This window comes from Rhinopithecus roxellana, chromosome 1, assembly GCF_007565055.1.
Source record: "Rhinopithecus roxellana isolate Shanxi Qingling chromosome 1, ASM756505v1, whole genome shotgun sequence".
Lineage (NCBI taxonomy): Eukaryota > Metazoa > Chordata > Mammalia > Primates > Cercopithecidae > Rhinopithecus > Rhinopithecus roxellana.
This window is the reverse complement of record NC_044549.1, coordinates 43,278,548-43,300,309: the sequence shown is the minus strand read 5'-3', so window position 1 is coordinate 43,300,309 and position 21,762 is coordinate 43,278,548. Positions and strand designations below refer to the sequence as shown.

The 21,762-nt window shown below is 40.6% G+C and overlaps 1 protein-coding gene across 1 annotated transcript; it reads right to left on the bottom strand.

Moving 5' to 3' along the window:
• Positions 1 to 4,605: 4,605 nt before the first annotated feature.
• Positions 4,606 to 20,730, bottom strand: CSTA (cystatin A). Its single transcript, XM_010370531.1, has 3 exons — positions 20,541 to 20,730; positions 8,630 to 8,731; positions 4,606 to 4,837 (listed from the first exon to the last, which is right to left on the bottom strand). Exons 1-3 carry the CDS (start codon positions 20,604 to 20,606, stop codon positions 4,709 to 4,711), a joined length of 297 nt encoding a protein of 98 aa, XP_010368833.1. The 5' UTR covers positions 20,607 to 20,730; the 3' UTR covers positions 4,606 to 4,708.
• Between the last annotated feature and the right edge of the window lie 1,032 nt (positions 20,731 to 21,762).

Below are 21,762 nucleotides of genomic sequence, written 5' to 3'. Positions count from 1 at the left end.
CTAGAAATGCAAAGTTGGTTTCATATCAAAAAATCAATATAATATACTGTATCAATAGAATGAAAACAAAACCACATCACTGTTTCAATAGATGCAGAAAGAGCATTTAATAAAATCCAATATCGTTTCATAATAAAAATGAGCTAGAAGGAAACTTTCTTTTTTTTCTTTTTTTGAAACAGGGTCTCACTTTGTCACTGGAGTGCCGTGGACATAATCTTGGCTCACTGCAGCCTCAACCTCTGGGTTCAGGTGATTCTCTGGTCTCAGCTCCCCAAGTAGCTGGGACTACAGGTGTGCATTACCACATCCAGATAATTTTTGTATTTTTTGTAGAGACATGATTTCACCATGTTACCCAGGCTGGTCTCTAACTCCTGAGCTCAAGTAATCTACCCGCCTCGGCCTCCCAAAGTGCTAGGGTTACCGATGTGAGCCACCATGCCCAGCCTTGAAGTAAACTTTCTTAACTTAATAAAAGGCATCTATGAAAACTCCACAGCTAACTTTATACTAAAGGATAAAAAAATTATATGTTTTCCCCCTAAGATCAGGAACAAGACAAGGATGCCTGCTCTCATCCTTCTATTCAATTTTATATTGAAGTTTCTCACCAGTGCAATTAGGCAAGAAAGAAAAATTATCCAGGTTAGAAAGGGGGATATAAAACTGCCTATATTTGCAATGATATGATCTTGTATATAGAAAATTTTAAAGAATCCACCAATACACAAATTCATCAAGATTAAAAAAATATACAAAAATCAATTGTATTTCTATAAACTTGCAATACATAAGCCAAAAAAAACTCATTTATAATAGCATCAATAAGAACAAAGTATTTGGGAATGAATTTAACAAAAAAAGTACAAAATATATGTTCTGAAAACTAAAAAAAATTGTTGAAAAAATACAGATCGAAATAATTGGGAGAACTTCTTATGTTCATGAATCAGAGGCTTAATAGTGTTAAGATGGCAGTATTCCCCAAACTTATCTACAGATTCAACATAATCTCTATGAAAATCCTAGCTGACTTCTTTGTAGAAATTTATAAGCTGATTCTAAAATTCATGTGGAAGTTCAAAGAATTCAGAAGAGCCAAAAAACTCTTGAAAAGGAAGAACAAAGTTGGAGGACTCACACTTCACAGTTGTAAAACTTATTACAAGGCAACAGTCATCAAAAAAGTGTAGTACTGGTAAAAGGATAGATATATAGATTAATGGAATAGAATTGAGAGTCGAGAAATGAACTCATGTGCCTGTGATCAACTGATTTTCAACAAGGGTGCCAAGATCCTTCGACGGGGTAAAGAAATCTTTTCAACCAGTGGTGCTAACTACATAGCCACGTGCAAAAGAATGAAGTTGGACCCTTACCTCACACCGTATACAAAAATTAACTCAAAAGGGATAAAAGACCTAAATGTAAGAGCTAAAGCTACATAACACTTAGAAGGAAACAGAGGAGTAAATCATTATGAGTTTGGATTTGGCAAAGGATCCTTAGTTATGAAACCAAGAGCATGAGTAGCAAAAGGATAAACAGATAATTTGGACTTCATTAAAATTAAAAACTTTTGTGCTTCAGAGAATGCCATAAAGAGACTGAAAAGATAACCACAAAATGAGAAGAAAATATTTGCAACTGATATATCAGATAAGGGGCCTGTATTCAGAATATATGCTGTGGTTTGAATATTTGACTCCTTCAAAACTGATGTTGAAGCTTAATCCCCAATGTGGTACTATTGAGAGGTGGGGCCCTTAAAAGATGATTGAGTAATAAGGACTCTGCCCTCATGAATGGCTTAATCCATTCAAGGGTTAATGGATTAATGGGTTATCATGGGAGTGGGGTGGGTGGCTTTGTAAGAAGAGGAAGAGAGACCTGATCTATCACACTCAGCCCCCTCACCATGTGATGATGCTATGTGCTGCCTCAGGACAGGACTCTGCAGAGAGTCACCAACTGCAAGGAGGCACTCACCGGATGTGGTCCCTCAACTTTGCACTTCTTTTTTTTTTGAGATAGGGTTTCACACTTGTTGCCCAGGCTGGAGTGCAATGGCACGATCTCAGCTCACCGCAACCTCTGCCTCCCGGGTTCAAGTGATTCTCCTGCCTCAGCCTCCCAAGTAGCTGGAATTGCAGACATGTGCCACTGTGCCTGGCCCTGAACTTTGGACTTCTCAGCCTCCGTAACTGTAATAAATAAATTCATTTTATTTGTAATTTACCAGTTTCAGATATTCTGTTATAAGCAACAGAAAATGGACTAAGACAGGTAATTTTAGTTTTTGTTATTATTTTTAAATGACAAAAACTACACTAACTTTTGCACCAACCTAATACAAATGGCTAATCATCTCATGAAAAGATGTTCAACAGCATTAGTCATCAGGGAAATACAAATCAAAACCACAATGAGCTATTATTTCACATCCACCAGGATGGCTAACCTTAAAAAACTCAGATAGTAACAAATGTGGGTGAGGATATGGAGAAAATGGAACTCTCATCCACTGTTGGTGGGAATGTAAAATGCTGTGGCCTCTTCAGAAAACAGTCTGTAAGTTTCTCAAACAATTAAACATAGAGTTAGTTACCATATGAACCAGCAATTCTACTCCTAGGTATATATCCAAGAGAAATGAAAACATATATACACACAAAACCTTGTACACAAATATTTATAGTAGCAGTGTTCCTGATAGTCAAAAGGTAAAAGCAACTTAAATATCTATCAACTGATTAGTTAACAAAGTGTGATATATTAATAAAATGAAATATTTGTGCATAAAAAGAAATAAAATACTGACACATGCTACAACATTGATGAATTTTGAAAACTATGCTAAGTGAAGGAAGCCAGTTGCAAAAGACCACATATTATATAATTCCACATATATCAATGTCCAGACCAGGCAAATCTAGACAGAAAGTAAATTAGTTGTTGCTTAGGGGTTAAAGTATGTGTGGAGGAGGCTGGGGAAGTGATAGCTAACAGGTATGAGACTTCTTTTTGAGGTGATGAAAATCTAAAATTGTGTGAGGTTTGCATACATTTGTGAATGTGTTATAAAACCATTCACCTGTACAGTTTAAATGAGTAAGTTGTATGTTTCAATTTATGTCTCAATAAAGGTATTAAACAAGAGGAAAATGGCAATTAAATGGAACATGTGATTTTGGATTGGATCTGTTTTTTGAGATGGTGTCTTGCTATGTTGCCCAGCAGTAGCTATTCACGGACATGATCATTGCACACCATGGCCTTGAACTTCTGGCCTCTGGAGATCCTCCTGCCTCTGCCACCTGAGTAGCTAGGACTACAGGTGCTTGCCACCTCACCTGGCTTGGATCTTTTTGTCATAAATGACATTATTGGGACAATTGGGGTAATTTGAATGGTGTCTGGGGATTAGATGCTACCAGTGTATCAGTGTTAATTTCCTATTATTTTTAATTTTTATTTTTTTAGAGACGTGGTCTCTCTCTGTCACCCAGGCTGGAGTGCAGTGGCATGAGTATAGCTCACTGTAGCCTCGAGTTCCTGGGTTCAAGCCATCCCCCCACTTCAGCCTCCCAAGTAGCTAGTACTACAGGTGTATACCACCATGCCCAGCTAAATTTTAATTTTTTTTTTTTTGTAGAGGCATGGTCTCGCTATGTTGCCCAGGTTTGTCTTGAATTCCTGTTCTCAAGCAATCCTGCTGCCTTGGCCTACCAAAGTGCTGGGATTATAGGCATGAGCCACTATGACCTGCCAATTTCCTGATTTTGATGGTTGTATTTCAGTTTTGCAGGAGAATATCCTTGTTTGTAGGAAATGCACACTGAAGTATTTGTTGGTGATGGGGCATCATGGTAAGTAACTTAAGTCTCAAATGTCCAGGAAAAAAAAGTGTTTTTTTTTTTTTTTTTGCAACTTTTCTCTATGTTTAAGTTTGTTTCAGAATAAAAATATAGGCCAGGCATGGTGGCTCACGCCTGTAATCCCAGCACTTTGGGAGGCTGAGGTGGGCAGATCACCTAGGGTCAGGAGTTCAAAACCAGCCTGGCCAACATGGCAAAACCCTGTCTCTACTAAAAATACAAAAATTAGCCAGGTGCGGTGGTGGGCGCCTGTAATCCCAGCCACTTGGGAGGCTGAGACAGGAGAATTGCTTGAACCCAGGAGGCGGAGGTTGCAGTGAGCCAAGATTGAGCCATTGCACTCCAGCCTGGGTGATAGAACAAGACTCCATCTCAAAAAAAAAAAAAAAAAATACACACACACACACACATACACATACACACCCTTTGTAAAATACTTGATTTAATTTTAAAATATGAGGGTAGAGATGGAATGTTGGGTTATCAGCACCCACAGGGAACAAGGAGGCTGACGAACTGATAGTCTGTGATCTGGCCTGCCTATGGTGGGGGTGAGTGTGGTACTATCCTTTAGCCAGTTGCATTAGGCTTGACTAGTTTTTATAAGATTTCCAATTGCCATCAATTTATATGGAATTTATACTCTAAACCAATAGCACTGATTTTGAGAAAGAAAAGGTAATTTCTACTTAATACAATAAATGAGAAATAATTGAAGAAATAATTTCTTTGGAAAAGAATGCTTCTTTATTGATGGTTTTATTTATCAGCAAGGATCATGACTCAGTAGCCAGTGGAAGGAATCAGAACACTTTGGGAACATGCTGCTAAAAGCCCGTCAGCTCATCGTCCTTGTTTTTGTCAGCCTGGTATCCAGTAAGTACCAAGTCCTCATTTTGTCCGGGAAGACTTTTGAATACTTTCAAGTGCATATAATGATTATCACCTGCTCGTACCTGAAAAGTATTAAAAAAAAGAGAAAGCAAAAGGAGATTTATTCAAATGGGTCTACATTAAGTGAGAGAGCTACAGGTCTATAAAGACTTCTATCCAAAAAGCTGCTGAGGAATAGCATTGCTAGACCTAGTCCACCCATTCTTAGACTCTTTGTATTCATAAATCCACCACCTTATTTTAGGAGAGAAAGAGTAGAGTAGGCTGGGCGCCGTGGCTCCCACCTGTAATCCTAGTACTTTGGGAGGCTGAGGCAGGTGGATCATGAGGTCAGGAGTTCGAGACCAGCCTGGCCAGCATGGGGAAACCCTGTCTCTACTAAAAATACAAAAAATTAGCCAGGCATGGTGGTGCATGCCTGTAATCCCAGCTACTCAGGAGACTGAGGCAGGAGAATCACTTGAACCCAGGAGGAGAAGGTTGCAGTGAGCCGAGATCGCACTGCTGCACTCCAGCCTGAGTGATAGAGCGAGACTCTGCCTAAAAAAAAAAAAAAATTGTAGACTAATGGCATGGCAAGCGGCATAGGTCCTAGGTTTACTTTGTTATTTTTTTCAGTATAATCTGGGCACAAAGGACAGCATTTTATTTTCAAAGATGCATGGAGCAAGAAAACCAGTGACAGCCTATATTTTTGGTGATGCTGTTTTCTGACTCCCAACTTGGGACACTTTATTTGCCATACAGTCTGATAAGGGAAAAGAAAATATACCTATATCAGCACCTACTTTATAAACGCCCACTGGTAAGATTGAGCAGAGCCCAGGGGGTGGACACCCTCCCTTCTAGAGTGAAGGGATCGGGCACTGTGGCTCACGCCTATAATCCCAGCATTTTGGGAGGCCGAGGTGGGTGGATCACCTGAGGTCAGGAGTTTGAGACAAACCTGGCCAACATGGTGAAACCTGGTCTCTACTAAAAATACAAAATTAGCTGGGCATGGTGGTGCACACCTGTAATCCCAGCTACCTGGGAGGCTGAAGCAGGAGAATCACTTGAATCTGGGAGATGGAGGTTGCAGAGAGCCGAGATTGTGCCACTGCACTCCAACCTGAGCGACAGAGTGAAACTCTGTCTCAAAAAAGAAAAAAAAAAAAAGCTAAGGGGTTTTGCTAGGAAGTCATTGGTATGAAGGTTGAAGCAGCAGTTTGGACATGAATCTGAGACCTGGAAAATTATGGTAAGAATTTTTACTTTGGTTCTTGCTTGAGACAATAAATGCTTTGTCTTATAAAATATTTATAAAAATATTTATTGTGCTTCTGATGTCACTTCCTATCCTAATTTTAACAAATGCCATATATCAAATGTTTACTGTTAGCCAGACACTGTGATGAACATTTTATATAAATGATTATATTAACTTATATTATAGGCCTGAAGAAAGGTGAAGCAATGAAATTTTACAGATGTGGAAGCAGAGTAAGAGAGATTAAGTGATTTTCCATAAATCTCTCAGCTAATAAGTGGCACAGCCAATATTCAAACCCAGATTTGTTAGGCTCTAGCATCTACATTCTTTTCACTCTACAATGTAACCTCTTTGGAGGGTACTGATGGGGGAATGAGGCCTCGCTCTGTTGCGTGGGCTGCAGTGCAGTGGTGCGATCTCAGCTCACTGTAACCTCAAACTCCTCGGCTCAAGTGATCCTTCTACCTCATCTTCCCAAGTAGCTAGGACTACTGGTGTGCATCACCATGCCTAGGTAATTAAAATATTTTCTTTGTAGAGACAAGATCTTGCTATGTTGCCCAGGCTGATCTCAAACTCCTGGCTTCAAGCTATACCCCCGCCTTGGTCTCCCAAAGTGTTGGGATTACAGGCGTGAACCACCACACCAGGCCAGTGTAACTTTTTTAAAGCTCTTATTTTGTGCTTTGTATTAGAGGCAGCACAGCCAGTAGTTAAGCTCAGTCTATCTGGGCTCAAATCCTGACTCAGATCTTACAGTTGTATGACTTTTTTAGTCTCTTCACCACCCTGGAGCTCAATTTTTTCATTGGTAACCCAAGAGAAGTGATTGTACTTATCTCACAGATTTGTTGTGAGGATTAAATGAGGTAATACAAGCCCTGTTCTTAGAATAGTGCATGATGAATTGTAAGTGCTCAATAAATTTCCAGCTTATTTATTCCTCACAACACCCTGCGAAGTAGATTATTACCCTCATTGTGCAGATAAAGGAATGAAGGCTCAGAGAGGAGGAGGAGCTTCAAGAGTTCAAACCCAGGACACTCTGACACCTAAGCCTGTGGTCTTTCCATTCTACCATCTGCCTCTTGGTAGGTACTTGAAATACATAGAGAAGGTCTTGTCACTGGCAAGACCTTAAATCTAGAGAGGCTCAGAGCAAAGGGATCGACAGCCAGACTACCAGGAAGTAAAAGGGAACTGGGATCAGTGGCTGAGATCCAGTAGGAAAAATATGATAGCAGAAGGAAGAAAAGATGAGAGAGACAGAGAGAGAAAGAGACAGAGACAGAGAGAGAGAGAGGAGACTGATTAAGAGAGGGCAAAAGGGTGGTCAAGAGAAGAAATTTTCAGGCGGAAATTTTCAAGATAGTTATCTGATGAACTGTTGAAGAGACATGTGAGCTGGTAATATGTGAAATGTATGCATTTGAATTAATCATAAATTATTAAAATAAATATTCTAATGTTGATGGAATGTTTCCTATCTTTGCACATAATCATTTTTAACTGGAAAACGTTCTTTTCCAGCCATGAAGAAATCAGATTGAAAATGGAGGAAATGGTGCCATTGTTTTCTGAGGATACAGCAGGGTCCTCTGTGACATGTGTCTCCCCTGGACCTGGTCTTTACTAGGAGCTCACATTTGGCAGAACAGGGCTGATCCATGTACATAGCTCGGTACTGAAACTTTCTTATGCTAAGCTGACTAGCTCCACTTACTTATGTTCATTTTTTGCTGAAAACGTCTTTTAAAATGTTTATATTTTAATTGAATTGTTTGTTAAAGAGAAATAAGCCACACTGTGCCCTGGTCGAATAGTTAAGTAAAGATTAAGTAAATATACTTTAATATTTGTTTTCATTTTTAAAATCAGAATTATCATCTTCTTAATACATAAGGACAAAAATGGCTCTTAAATATTCATGGTTGACTTGTTCAATTGGTTTCATCTTGATAACTTCAATTAGAACTGGATCAATGCATCGTGTAATTTTCTGACAGAGCTATAAAATTAACTTTTAAACTATTTTAACTACTCCACTGCTTTAAACTATACCTAGAGTGCCATAAGTTAAATCTACTAATTTGAATTACAAAATAATATTTACATTATATTAATCAAAATGCTTAGAGGACAAAAAAGGATTAAATTATTTTCCCAGCTAATGATTTGAGTCGTTACTTTAATTTATTTAATTTAGACATATAGAATCATACAGCTTTGAGGTGGAATCGGCTTCAAGATACCATGTGGTCCAGCCCCACGCCTTCAGGCAGATGAGACGTGATCCTCCCTCCTTACCTAGGAAGCAGTACAACCACAAATCCAGCATGCCCTGAACTGTTATGAAATCTTTTTCTATACAATTTCCAGAAATCAAGAATCAATGTAATAAAGCTTTCTGAATTCACAAGAAAAAAAATGGTATCAACATCATTTACCAAATTTGAGAGTCTACCACTTGGAAGGAATCATGCTGGGCATCTTAATTTAGGACAACTGTAAGGAAGGAATTATATGGTAGGGAAATCAGGGAACATTTTACATAAAATGAGAAATAGATCTTTTGGCGCTAAAGTAGGTACTGAACTCTAACCTTAATGTAGTAATTTATTCCAGCAACGACTTGAGTTTTATACTCCACAGCTTCCAATTTTTCGTAACTCTGATTTGTTTTTTCTTCAAGCTGTGGTTTAACCTAAAGAAAAGAAAAGAGGAAACAAATAATCAAAGCTATATTAGACTCCATCTATGTGACATACACATCTGGGAACCTCATCCTCCTAAAAGTCTTCAAAGATGGTAATGAAATCTATGAGCTGTTTTTATTATTTCAATAGAAAAGTCCTATTTTAATACAATTACACAGATTAAAACATCAAATTTTGTTGCTTTAGGCTGAATTCACATAAACTCAGTGTGGTAATGCAATATAGGAGCATTTTGACTGTTAAACTCTAAGAGTTATATATATCTTTGATTAACAAAAATCAGTAGAGCAATAATTACTACTTGATTAAAACATTATTTTAAAATAATTTCAGACTTAGAAGTTGTAAAATTAGTATAATGAATTCTCTTATATCATTTATAGTTCCCCTAATTTTGCCATTTTACATAACATAGTATAATCATCAAAATCAGGAAATTAACATGGTATATCACTATTAAGTAGTCTCTAAACCTTATCAGAATTTTGCCAGTTATCCTGAAAATGTCTCTTTTCTGCTCCAGGATCTCATGCAGGATCCTACATTGCATTTAGTTGTCATTTCTACTCAGTCTCGTACAATCTGGGTTCATTCCTTTGTTGTTCACAACCTTGATGTTTTCAAAGAATACTGGCCTGTTAAATGGCAGAATGTCCCTCAATTTAGGTTTGTGTCATCTCCTCTTATGTTAGTATTATACATATTTGTAAGGATAGCACAAAAGTGATGTTGTGCTTAAGTGCATCCTATCAGGAGCTACATTTCATTACTGGTGATGTTAATTTTGATCGCTTAGGATGTCTGCCAGTTTTCTCCACTGTAAAGTTACCATTTTTTTCCCTTTGTAATTAGTAAGTGTCTTGTGAGGAGTCTTGTTTCTCGCTGTACTTTCATTCATGAATTTTAGCATCCATTGATGGTTCTTGCCTACAACAATGATTAATTGTGGTGTTGGCCAAATGGTAATTTAAAAAATAATTTCTTGTACATTTATTATTTGCAATTCTACTGTAAGGAAGAGCTGTTCTCTCCTCTTCATGTAGTCAATTACTTATTTTATATTAATATGACTCATGGATATTTATCTTACTCTGTGGATTACAATTCATTACTCTTTATTTTGTTACTCAAATGTCCTAGATTTGGCCATTGGGAGCCCCTTCACTTGATGCCTGTGTCCTTTCAACACGCCTCCATCATTTTAGAAGCACTTCCTAACTTTCTGACTTTACGGAAGTAGAGTCAGATGTTCCAGGTTTATCTTGAAGTTTCCTTGCCTCCTCGCTGGAATCAACTATTTCTCCAAGGAGTCCCCACTCCTTTTATTGGAGAATGGTATTTCAGACCCAAGATTTGGGTGCTGTGTCTCTTGTTACTAGATGTCATTGCTTCTAGGCCCACTCAGTGGAAAGGGCTACAAAATAATATGTGTACTCACACACACATGCATACATCTTTACTCATTTGTATATGTGTGTGCATATACACACATTTATGTGTGTGTCATTATATATGTGTGTGTATGGGTGTGTATGTGTATCACACACATATATATATTTTTTTTTCCTCTGATTAAAATCAAATACCATGGCTGGGCGTGGTGGCTCATGCCTGTAATCCCAGCTCTTTGGGAGGCCGAGGCGGGTGGATCACTTGAGGTCAGGAGTTTGAGACCAGCCTGACCAACATGATAAAACCCCGTCTCTACTAAAAATACAAAAATGAGCCGGGCGCAGTGTTGGGTGTCTGTAATTCCAGCTACTCAGGAGGCTGAAGCAGGAGAATCGCTTGAACCTGGGAGGCGGAGGTTGCAGTGAGGTGAGATCATACCATTGCACTCCCGTCTGGGCAACAAGCGTGAAACTGCACCTCAAACATAAATAAATAAATAAAAATTAATTAATTAATTAATTAATTAAATTTAAAAAATCAAATACCACAGGACTCATTTAGCTTTTCCCCTTTCCTTATTATAACTCCTTTCCCAAACACTGAGGAAGAATCCTGGTTCTTCTTATTTGCAATGTATTTGCCTATTTGTTCAGTTCTAGCGTATACATAAAGTAATTTCAGAATTGCTGACCTATGCCCCTGTGGAAAACAATATACTAACTAGAGTGCAGTATTTGGGTATAATTCTAATAAAGACCCTGTGGTTGCATGGGCTTACCTGGATAATCCAGGATAACCTTTCCATCTTGAGAGCCTTAATTTAATCACACCTGCAAAGTCTCTTTTGCTGTGTAAAGGAAACTAGTCACAGGTTCCAGGGATTGGGACATGGACATCTTTGGAGGGCCATCATTCTGTCTACCATGGAGGGATATGGGTTGGGTTTCAATGTCAGCATTCCCGAACCAAGCATGAGAAGGGAGACAGAGTCCCAAATTTAATATGTAAATTTTTACGGAACCCATCAGCTTTCTGTACAGTACTTCATTCCCACTCTCAGCTGGGCCTGATATGCAAGAGTCTACTATGAGCTCTTGACTCAGTTCCTGCTAAGTGTAAAGCTTGTCTTCTGCCAGGGTGGAGGACAGTGAGGGAGAAGGAACTCGGGGAGGTCTCACTGTCCCTCATACAGATCAGTCCTCTTGCTTTTGGTCCCGGGCCTTACTCCTGGCTACGAGTTTTTGGTGTTGTTCATGCCTGCGCCTTTGTGATGTTCTGCAGGTGAATCGGCTTGCTTCTGGCTTAGACTTTCCCCTCCGTGGGCTTAGCTTCTGTTTAGACTGCTCAGCATTTTCCATTGTTCATCTCTTTTCCAACTTCCAAAATTTTATTGCTGTTTCTGAGGTGGTGCTTGCCTATCTCCTGTTGTCTTTATATCTGTGGGTTTGTCCTTCAACCTCAATTCTTTTCTATCCTTTGGAGGAAAAAGGATATAACTCTGTATTGAATATACCTTGTTTATTGAGAACTTGCCTTTGTGCCCTTCACGAAAGCATTTCATGTCCATACAACTTCAATCAGGTCTCCAATGCATCTAGAATTTTCCCGAGGCAGTCTTTCCCATCAGTGGGCAGTTTTTTGTTTTTTGTTTTTTTTTTTAATTTAAGAGACAGGATCTCCCCCTCACCCAGGCTGGAGTGCAGTGGCGTGATCATAGTTCACCGCAGTCTCAAACTCCTGGACTCAAACAATCCTCCCTGGGCAGATGTTTTGAATCCCTTACTACTGATGCCTCAGTTTCAGTACCAGAACTGTTTTCAAAAGGTAGACATATGCAAACTGTGAGCTCTCAGACCACTGCTGAAAGGCCAAACACTCCACGGACCACCACTCAGTTCTCCTGTAACCTTGAGAATAGATGGGAAAAATGCGACTGCTCTGTTGAGATGGAAATGAAATTTCAAAGTGGAGAAAGGGAGAAGACAAACAGTGAGAACAAAACAGAAGTGGGAAGAGCTAGGGGCAAGAGAGCGGAGAAAGGGTGCACAGAGAAGCAGAGTAAGGAAACGGGTTACTGTCTTAGGGTCCCTTTCCAAAGCCTTTTGAGATTCCAAAGGAGGGGTGGACAGCATTGGACACCACTCAAATTAGGAGCTGAGTTTGAAAGGGCTAATCTCTACACTAATCCCCAAAGTATCCATTTAAACCTCATTTTATAAATGAGGAATCTGAGGCTATGGGTTGAGCATGACTGCTTAAAGTTGAAAAATTATTAATCATAGTTATTTTAAAGTCCTTGCCTGATAACTTATATATCTGATCTGTGTTCCTTCTGCTTTTCAGTCATGTTTTTTTTAAGCACATATCCTAAGCCAGCCAGTCTTTCTTTTCTTTTCTTTTCTCTTTCTTCTTTCTTTCTTTCTTTCTCTCTCTCTCCTTCCTTCCTTCCTTCCTTCCTTCCTTCCTTCCTTCCTTCCTTCCTTCCTTCCTTCCTTCCTTCCTTCCTTCCTTCCTTCCTTCCTTCCTTCCTTCCTTCCTTCTTCTCTCTCTCTTTCATGGAGTCTTGCTCTGTCACCTAGGCTGGAGTACAGTGGCATGATCTTAACTCACTACAACCTCTCCCTCCTGGGTTTAAGCAGTTCTCCTGCCTCAGCCTCCTGAATAGCTGGGACTATAGGCATCTGCCACCATTCCCAGTTGATTTTTTATATTTTTGGAGAGACCGAATTTCACCATGTTTGCCAGGCTGGTCTCGAACTCCTGGCCTCAGGTGATCCACTCGCCTTGGCCTCCCAAAGTGCTGTGATTACAGGGGTGAGCCACCATGGCTGGCCCCAAGTATTCATTTCTATCTGTCCTAGAAATATATCTAAATCTTTAACCTTTCCATCGTATCTGTGTAATCCATAAATGCAGAATTTTCCATGAGAGGGGGGATTTAAAAGATCTGGTTTGTTTCTTGAAGTGCTCTGGCACCTGTCAGACTGTGGACCTTGATTTCTGGTTCACTCTACTTGTAACTTGCAGCCTCCCTCCCTCTTTCCAGTAAAATAGATTTGCGTGGTTTAATGTTAGATGACGTGGACCTGAGTGATGAGATTTGAGCGGAGGAGCAGGGAAAGGGGCAGAGTAGGGGAGCTTGTTAGTGAAACCTTAAGTCTCAGAAGGTAGCTTGGCACTGAAAGACTCCCCAGGATGGGCACTAGAAGGATGCAGGCCAGCTGGGAACGGTGGTGGGAGACTGGTGGTGAATGGACACATCTTCTGCTGAATGCAGTTGGCCTTCACCTTTCTCAGTCTGCCATGTGTGATGGTGACGGGAGCTGAAGGAATACAGAGGAGGTTTGTCGCTTGGTCTCTAGCCAGGGGAGGAGGTTACCAGGGAGGAGCACCTGGTATGATGCATTTACCCCAGAGTTCTTCAAGCATTTCTCATTGTTACTGAGCATGAATCTTAGTGTGGTGTTTATTCTCTGAGATCTGAGGATTTGAGCCATGAGGCACCCAACACCTAGGCTTTCCCTCTAATCTGTAGTCATTCTACAGAAACAATAGGACTGTGCCTACTTTAGGAGAAAACAGATAGAAAGATATTGGTGGCAAAGTGTATGCATTACATTTGGGGGAGTTTTCCAGAGTGAGGAAGGAGAGTTTGAATGGTAACATGAAAGGACAACAGGGCCAGTAAGACGTGACTTGTGGACATTTGTTGTCTAGTATGTTCTGAAGGAGAAGAAAGTGTGGGACAAGGCATTGAGGATGCAAGAAATGAAGTCACCTGGCTAAGAGAGGAAGGGCTGGCTGAAGAGAGGAGAACAGAGTCTAGGGCGGAATGAGATCCAGCAAGAGATAGGGTCAGCTGGGGCATTTTCTTACCAGAGGCCTGCAATCTCCTAAGACAGGAGTCCCCAAGCCCCGGGCTGCAGACCAGTAGCCATCCACCGCCTGTTAGGAATTGGGCTGCACAGCAGGAGGGGAGCAGTGGGCCAGTGAGGATTATGGCCTGAGCTCCGCCTCCTGTCAGATTAGCGGTGGCATTAGATTTTCATAGGAGCGGGAACCCTATTGTGAACTGCATGCAAGGGATCAAGGTTGCGTGCTCCTTATGAGAATATAATGCCTGATGATCTGAGGTGGAACAGCTTCATCCCAAAACTGTCCCCTCCACCACATCTGTGGAAAAATTGCCTCCACAAAGGTGCCAAAAAGGCTGGGGACGGCTGGCGTAAGAAGAGTAGGAACTGAGACATCCTGCTGGAGGGAACATGGGGGTGGGAGGGACTGAGGAACTGAAGAGAGATTTACATTTGTGGGGTTTCTAGAAAAAGACCAACAAATATGACTGAAAATATGTTCTGGCAGTCCTGGGTCCTGTCCGGGTTGTTCAGCATTAATCCACAGGTTTGTAATGGGTGAGTTTTCTGTGGTTCTGCACCTCGCTTTGGCAAAGTTCTTTGATTCTGGAACAGTAGTAGCTGCATAGAAAGTGGTGGCAGTGGGCATGACCTTTAATTGAGAATTAGAAAGCCAGGAGCTCCCAGGGTCAAGGAAATCATCATGAGTGGAGGAGTATTTGAGGCTATCCTCCTTTCATGGGGTCCAGGCTGGATGAGAGACTGAGTGGGCCTGGGTGTGTTCTCATGAAGATGGGAAGGTAGGTGCCTGAAGGATTCTGGTGTGGCTAAATGGCAGGTTCTTTGGGTGTGGGACAGTGGGAGAGGCGACTAATGAGGAGGCTGTGGTCAGAGAAGGGAATGCAGATTTGTGGATGGGGTTAGAGCCATGACATACTAAGTTCCAGGGTGTGCCCAGGATGGTATGCAGATGAGGTGTTTGTGTGGTGTCCTGACCGACAAAAATCGTGTTCTGTGTGTTAGCCAGGAATAGTATTTAGCAATTAGGTTTATGACTAAGGGGAGCGTGTGTGTGTGTGTGTGTGTGTGTGTGTGTGTGTGTGTTCATTGTGTGCATGCACATTGCATGTATAGTAACCCTTCTAAAAATAATTAAATAACATTTCTTTCCTTCTCATAAACATGCTCAGAATTCTCATCAAATGCTCATTAACATATTATATAGATAATGAATTAGCAATAATGATCTGGAGGCTTTTGCTACTGGGCCATTCATTTATTTGGTTCTTCATTATACAGATTGTGGCTTTTCATGAATGGGGTTATGTATGGCTCTGTCTTTCTGGGATGTGTCCCTCTTAGATCCATTCTATTTTATAAATTTCCACAAGGGCAGGCACTATTTTATGTCCCTGCTACCCCCATAGCAGTTCACACAGTTCTGTCTACCTAATCAATGTTTTCTGAATGAAAAGACCACAGTTGTTTTCCATCCTGACAACTTGTCTTCCCAAATAGGAAAGATGAGTATAGCAATGACCTCAGCTAATACAGAGAATCTTGGAAGAGGGTTTTCTTCAAGTGTACTTTAGTACATGATGCTACAATGACATATTCAGTCTCTGTTATTTTCAGAATGGGAAAACTCATTTCCCCTGCCTTCGAAAACTTTCAAGTTTTCTCGATTGCCATCCCCTTTGTTTGCCTTTCTTTTCTTTCTGCCCTCATCCAATATTCCTCTTTCACTGTGATATCAAATTCCTTGACCATGCAGTTAACATTTGTCTTTGATACTCTTCCCTTCTCTACGTGATGATCTTTTTCTTCCTTCTTTCTCTCCTTCTAATGGGGTTCTTCAGTTGGCCTTCCACTAAGAAGCTCTCTGAGAAGGCCAAGGAAAGCTGATAAACTTCAGCTCCTCTGAGAATACTTGCACTTTAACAGGTGATTTTAAAAAACAGAAATACATTCAAAAATCAAAAAAGTAAAACTATCAAGAAAGTGACAGGTAGTGGAGATTGTCCCTGAATTGCCAGCACCTACTCATTTTCCCTGTTCCTGCATGGGGACCTAACTGTAATTTTGGAGAAGGAATTGACTCAAGTTTCTCACCTATAAAGTGGTTGTAATAATACTTGCCTCTTGGGGCTGTTTGTAGGGGCATAAATGATATAATTGATGTGAAAGTGCTCCCTAAACTACAACGAGTTTTCCAACTCTTCCTCTACCTTCTAACACTGAACTGGGAATGGTGCCCTAAGGCTCACTCCTGCAAGAGAGGGCAGATAAGTGATAATCCAGGCTTTAACACGGGAGTAGCTGAACTGCCTCACAGTAATTATTCACCTGAAAGGAAGGAGGTTTGACCAGCAATCTCTAACATCTTTTCTGGTCCAAAACCTATGATTATGAAAAAGTACTTAATTGGATATTGTTTTATATACTGTTCCAGATATCTCGATTTTTCCCAACTAACCTGTAAACTCCTAGAGGCCAGGGGCCATATCTTACAGCCCTCATGTAGCTTCTATAATAATTAGCATAATGCTAGACACTTAGGAGATATACAAGAAATGCACCAACCATGAAATGATTCATTGATATTCATTTCCTATATTTATTTATTTATTTATTTTTTGAGACAAAGTCTCACTTTGTTGGCCAGGCTGGAGTGCAGTGGCGTGATCATGGCTCACTGCATCCTTAACTTCCTGGGTGCAAGTGATCATCTCACCTAAGCCTCCCAAGTAGCTGGGACTACAGGTATGTACCACCTGGCTATTTTTTTTTTTTTTGTATTTTCGAGGGGGTAGAGACAGGGTTTTGTCATGATGCCCTTGAATCCCCCAGATCAAGCAATCTGCCCGCCTCTGCCTCCTAAAGTGCTGGGATTATAGCCATGAGCCACCGCACCTGTCCCTCTAATGATTAAAAATTTTTTTTTTTTTTTTTTTTTTTTTTGAGGCGGAGTCTTGCTCTGTCACCCAGACTGGAGTGCAGTGGCGCAATCTCGGCTCACTGCAAGCTCCGCCTCCCGGGTTCACGCCATTCTCCTGCCTCAGCCTCCCCAGTAGCTGGGACTACAGGCGCCCGCCACCTCGCCCGGCTAGTTTTTTGTATTTTTAGTAGAGACGGGGTTTCACCATGTTAGCCAGGATGGTCTCGATCTCCTGACCTCGTGATCCACCCGTCTCGGCCTCCCAAAGTGCTGGGATTACAGGCTTGAGCCACCGCGCCCGGCCCAAAAAATTTTTTTTTAACTTTTAAATTTTACAATTATTTTACTTTTTGAGATGGAGTCTCGTTCTGTCATCCAGGCTGGAGTGCAGTGGCACGATCTCGGCTCACTCCCACCTCCGCCTCCTGGGTTCAAGCGATTCTCCTGCCTCAGCCTCCTGAGTAGCTGGGACTACAGGCGCCCATCACCATGCCCAGCTAATTTTTGTATTTTTAGTAGAGACGGGTTTCGCTATGTTGATCAGGCTGGTCTTGAACTTGACCTCAGGTGATCTGCCTGCCTTGGCCTCCTATATTGACTTAAATTTGAGGCTGGTGCTTCCACTGAGCAGACAAACTTAACACACTCTCTCCACTCAGTGTATTTCCCTTTCCTAACAAAGCTCCTCTGTGTTCTGCCACTGTGTGGTGGAGAGTGCAGGCAGTCAGACACTGGGGGTGAGCTAACTTCTTAACTAGGTGACTCTTTTTTTTTTTTTTGAGACGGAGTCTCGTTCTGTGGCCCAGGCTGGAGTACAGTGTCGCGATCTTGGCTCACTGCAGCCTCTGCCTCCCAAGTTCAAGTGATTCTCCTGCCTCAGCCTCTGGGTAGCTGGGATTACAGGCACCTGCCACCACACCGCCTAATTTTTGTATTTTCAGTAGGGATAGGGTTTCACCATGTTGGCCAGGCTGGTCTTGAACTCCTGACCTCAGGTGATCTGCCCGCCTCAGCCTCCCAAAGTGCTGGGATTACAGGCTTGAGCTACCTCACCCAGCTTAACTAAGTGACTCTTAATCTCTTTGAGTCTTGGTTTCATCATCTGTAAGATAGACACAATACCTTCCCTGCCTGCCCCAGGGGTTATGAAGATGAAATCAGAGTTTGAATGGAGGTCAAGCTTTTAAAAACTGCAAAGCCCCTTTCTGGGGTGAGGTAGCTGTTCTTAATAGTTATCTCTCATTCTACCTCTTTGATGACATTGGAGCCAAAGGGAAGCAGCTTCCTCTCTGCCACACACACACTTTCAAATCAATTTTATAATTTAAGATGGGACTCACAGATAGGTGTTATTAACAATGCAAGGCCCTCTGGTAGCTTCTTATTTTAAAAATTAATAATTATTGCTAATCAAGCGGAAGATTTTTAAATAAATCATTAAAATTTTCTGTACTGTCTCTATTTCAAATTTATTTTTCCCTGTTTTCCTACAGCTCTGGTCCTTAGAGAGTCTCAGGGGGATTTTTTAGGGTCAGGGATGCTTTCAGCCACAAATTTGAAGCAAACAATTGTGATGCCTCACCTATGCACGTTTCTTTTTCATTTTCAAGTTATTTTTATGCACATTTTCTCACTTAGTCCTTACAGCTCTGACATTGGTAGGGCAAGAGGTGTTACCTTCATATTTCAAATGAAATAGACAAATTTTATTTTGGCACCCTGACTTTCTTTGTTGAGGCAGGGTCTTGCTTTGTTGCCCAGACTGGAGTGCAGTGGCACTATCTCAGCTCACTGCAACCTCCGCATCCCAGGCTTGAGTAATTCTTCTGCCTCAGCCTCCCGAGTAGCTGGGATTACAGGCACCTGCCACCACCCCCAGCTAATTTTTGTATTTTTAGTACAGATGGGGTTTCACCATGTTGGCAAGGCTGGTCTCGAACTCCTGACCTCGTGATCCAACCGCCTTAGCCTCCCAAAGTCCTGGGATTATAGGCATGAGCCACCACACCCAGCCTGCACCCTGGCTTTTAAAGCCCCATCTCCTGCTGGCCTTGTAGGATGTCATATATCTCTGATTCTGCAGGCAAGTGAGGCCATGGGTGGCAGCAGCAGCAGCACTTGGGAGTCTGGTAGAAATGCAGAATCTCAGACCTACCCCAGGCCCCCTGAATCAGAATCTAAGGTTTATCAAGACCTGCAGGTGATTCATGTGCACATTCAAGTTTGAGAACATGGATCTGATCTGCGGATTCGCATGAAGAAATTACTGACTTAACTTCCTCTCCCAGAAAAAAAGCTCCAAGATATTTATTTTTTAAAAAGAACGTTTGAAAGAGAAATAATTAGTCCCCAAGAATGAGTGATGGGATTCTAGGCATCTGGCCCCTTAGAGAGCTTTCTAGTTCCCTGAATATACAGGATCCCAACTCTTATGATCACACAAAAGCTGATCTTGTGTTCCACGCTGTCATAGAATGATGTTTCAGAGAGAAAAAACAAGAAGGAATAATACAAGAAAATAAGGTAACAAACTAAAAACCTAAAATGGTAATTTGTACAAGTTTTCCTTCACAAAATATGCAACTAAATGTTTACTACATAGCTAGATGATAGCTAATCACACAACACTTAGAAAAATATATCAGGGCTGGGTGTGGTAGCTCACACCTGTAATCCCAATACTTTGGGAAGCCTAGGTGAGTGGATGGCTTGAGCTCAGGAATTCAAGACTGGTCTGGCAACAGAATGAAACTCTATCTCTAAAAGCAAAATAAAACCTCCAAAATCAGCCAGGCGTAGTGGCATGAGTCTGTAATCCCAGCTACTCAGGAGGCTGAGTGGGGAGGATCGCCTGAGCTGGAGAAGTTGAGGCTACAGTGAGCCATGATCACACCATTGCACTCCAGCCTGGGTGACAGAGTGAGACCCCATCTCTTAAAAACAAAACAAAACAAAAAAGAAGAAGAGAAAAACATATCAATCCGCTAACAACATTGAGTTCTATTTTTCCATATATGATTTGGCAGCCTATGACATTTTGGAGTCACTCTAGACTGTCACTTCTCTTCTCCATTAGCTGAATCACTCTTTAACTCTGAAAAGACTAAAACACTGTATATTTCGGCAAAAGTGTATGAAGTTTGTAAATAGATTGCCTTTACAATGTTATTCTTCGTTCAATCTGTGTTTTAAAAATTTCCCTGCAGTGCATTCCAGGACTACTTCATCAAACTGTTAATAACCTTAGACTTCAATTACATGTTGGCTTCACTTGGTGAGATTAGAAGAGTTGCATCAGAAACTGAATTAGTAATCCTAGAATCACATCTTGTAAGAGCTTTAGAGATGATACAATACAAATTCTTCTTTTACACATGGAGAAAATGAAGTTCAGAGAAGAAATGTGATTCGCTCAAGGTCACACTCACAGTTTGGGGATTATTCGAGGTTTCATCTGAAAAGCTCTTATTTCATCTTAGTTGTAAAGAAACCTGAATGAAGTCACACACATCCTAAACTTCTGGTTTTCATGTTCAGCCACATCCTATCCACAAGGACAACTTATGAATCAAAATTTTGGCTTAGACTTTTTCCTGAATGGCATCAACTCACCTTATCAACAATCTCCTGGATTTCTGGAGTGGCGGATTTGGCCTCAGATAAGCCTCCAGGTATCATTTTGGCTGATTGCTTCTTTGCTGGACAGGATGCTGGAACCAAAGTGAACAGGGAAGCGTGGAGACTCGTGTGTTAAAAGAGGCATTCGCTAGCTCCGCCTATAGCATGCTTTATTTTCCAGAAATAGCAAAGAGGCATGGGGAAAATGAGTATGCCTCCAAGCAAGTCTTCTTGCTTCCTGAACAGAATATACTACATGGAATTTGGAAGAAAGAGGGGTTGGAGGATGAACAAATGGGCAAGTATAGGAATCATGTCCTAACAAGCATCGAACATCCCCGCATTCTCTTTGACAATGGTTCCATCCTGTTGCATCATCTGAATTATGAAATCTGAAACTGCAACTAGAATTTCCAAGTGTTTTAAAACTTCTAACACAAAATTTTATTTTTTTAAAGCAAAACTTACTAATAATGTCAAGATTAGTTTAGAATTTACTTGACTTTAGAAAGAAAGCAAAAGGATGTATCTGGAGGACCTTGGCTGGATGTGTCTTCTTTACTCTTATTTAAATATCTGGAGATGTTTAACATACAGAAAAAACACAAAGAATAAAATAACAAACATCTATATTTCTATCACTCAGAGTTAAAACTTTTAACCTTTTTGTCATGTTTGCTTGCTATCTTTTATTTTGGTAGTTATTTTTAAGAAATAAAATATTATAGATATGGAGGAAGCCCCACACTCCACACCTTGTCTTCCAGAAGGCAAAGTACGTTGTGAATTGATATCCTTCCAGGTCATTTTTATACGTTTACTTGGTGTGTTTTTAAAATTTCACTTAAATTGTATGCTAAATATATTCTATATTATGCTCCTTTTTCTCTTCAACATGTTTTTGAGCCTTTCCATGTTCATATACACATAGATCAATCCACAGATAGATCAATCCTGTTCATTTCCTTTAACTGCGATATGCTACTTTATGCTAGACCTATCTATTTAGTCTACCTATCTAACTGCTATATACTAGTTCATATTTTATATACTCATTTCCCTATTGATGATGATTTTGGTTGTTTCTAGTGTTTCATTCTTACAAACAGCGTTGCATTTTTTTCCTCTTTTGTACATGAGTGAGTGCTTCTGCAGGCAACTTATCTAGAAGCAAAATGACCACGTTGTGTGAATATTTATGTATGTTATATTATTC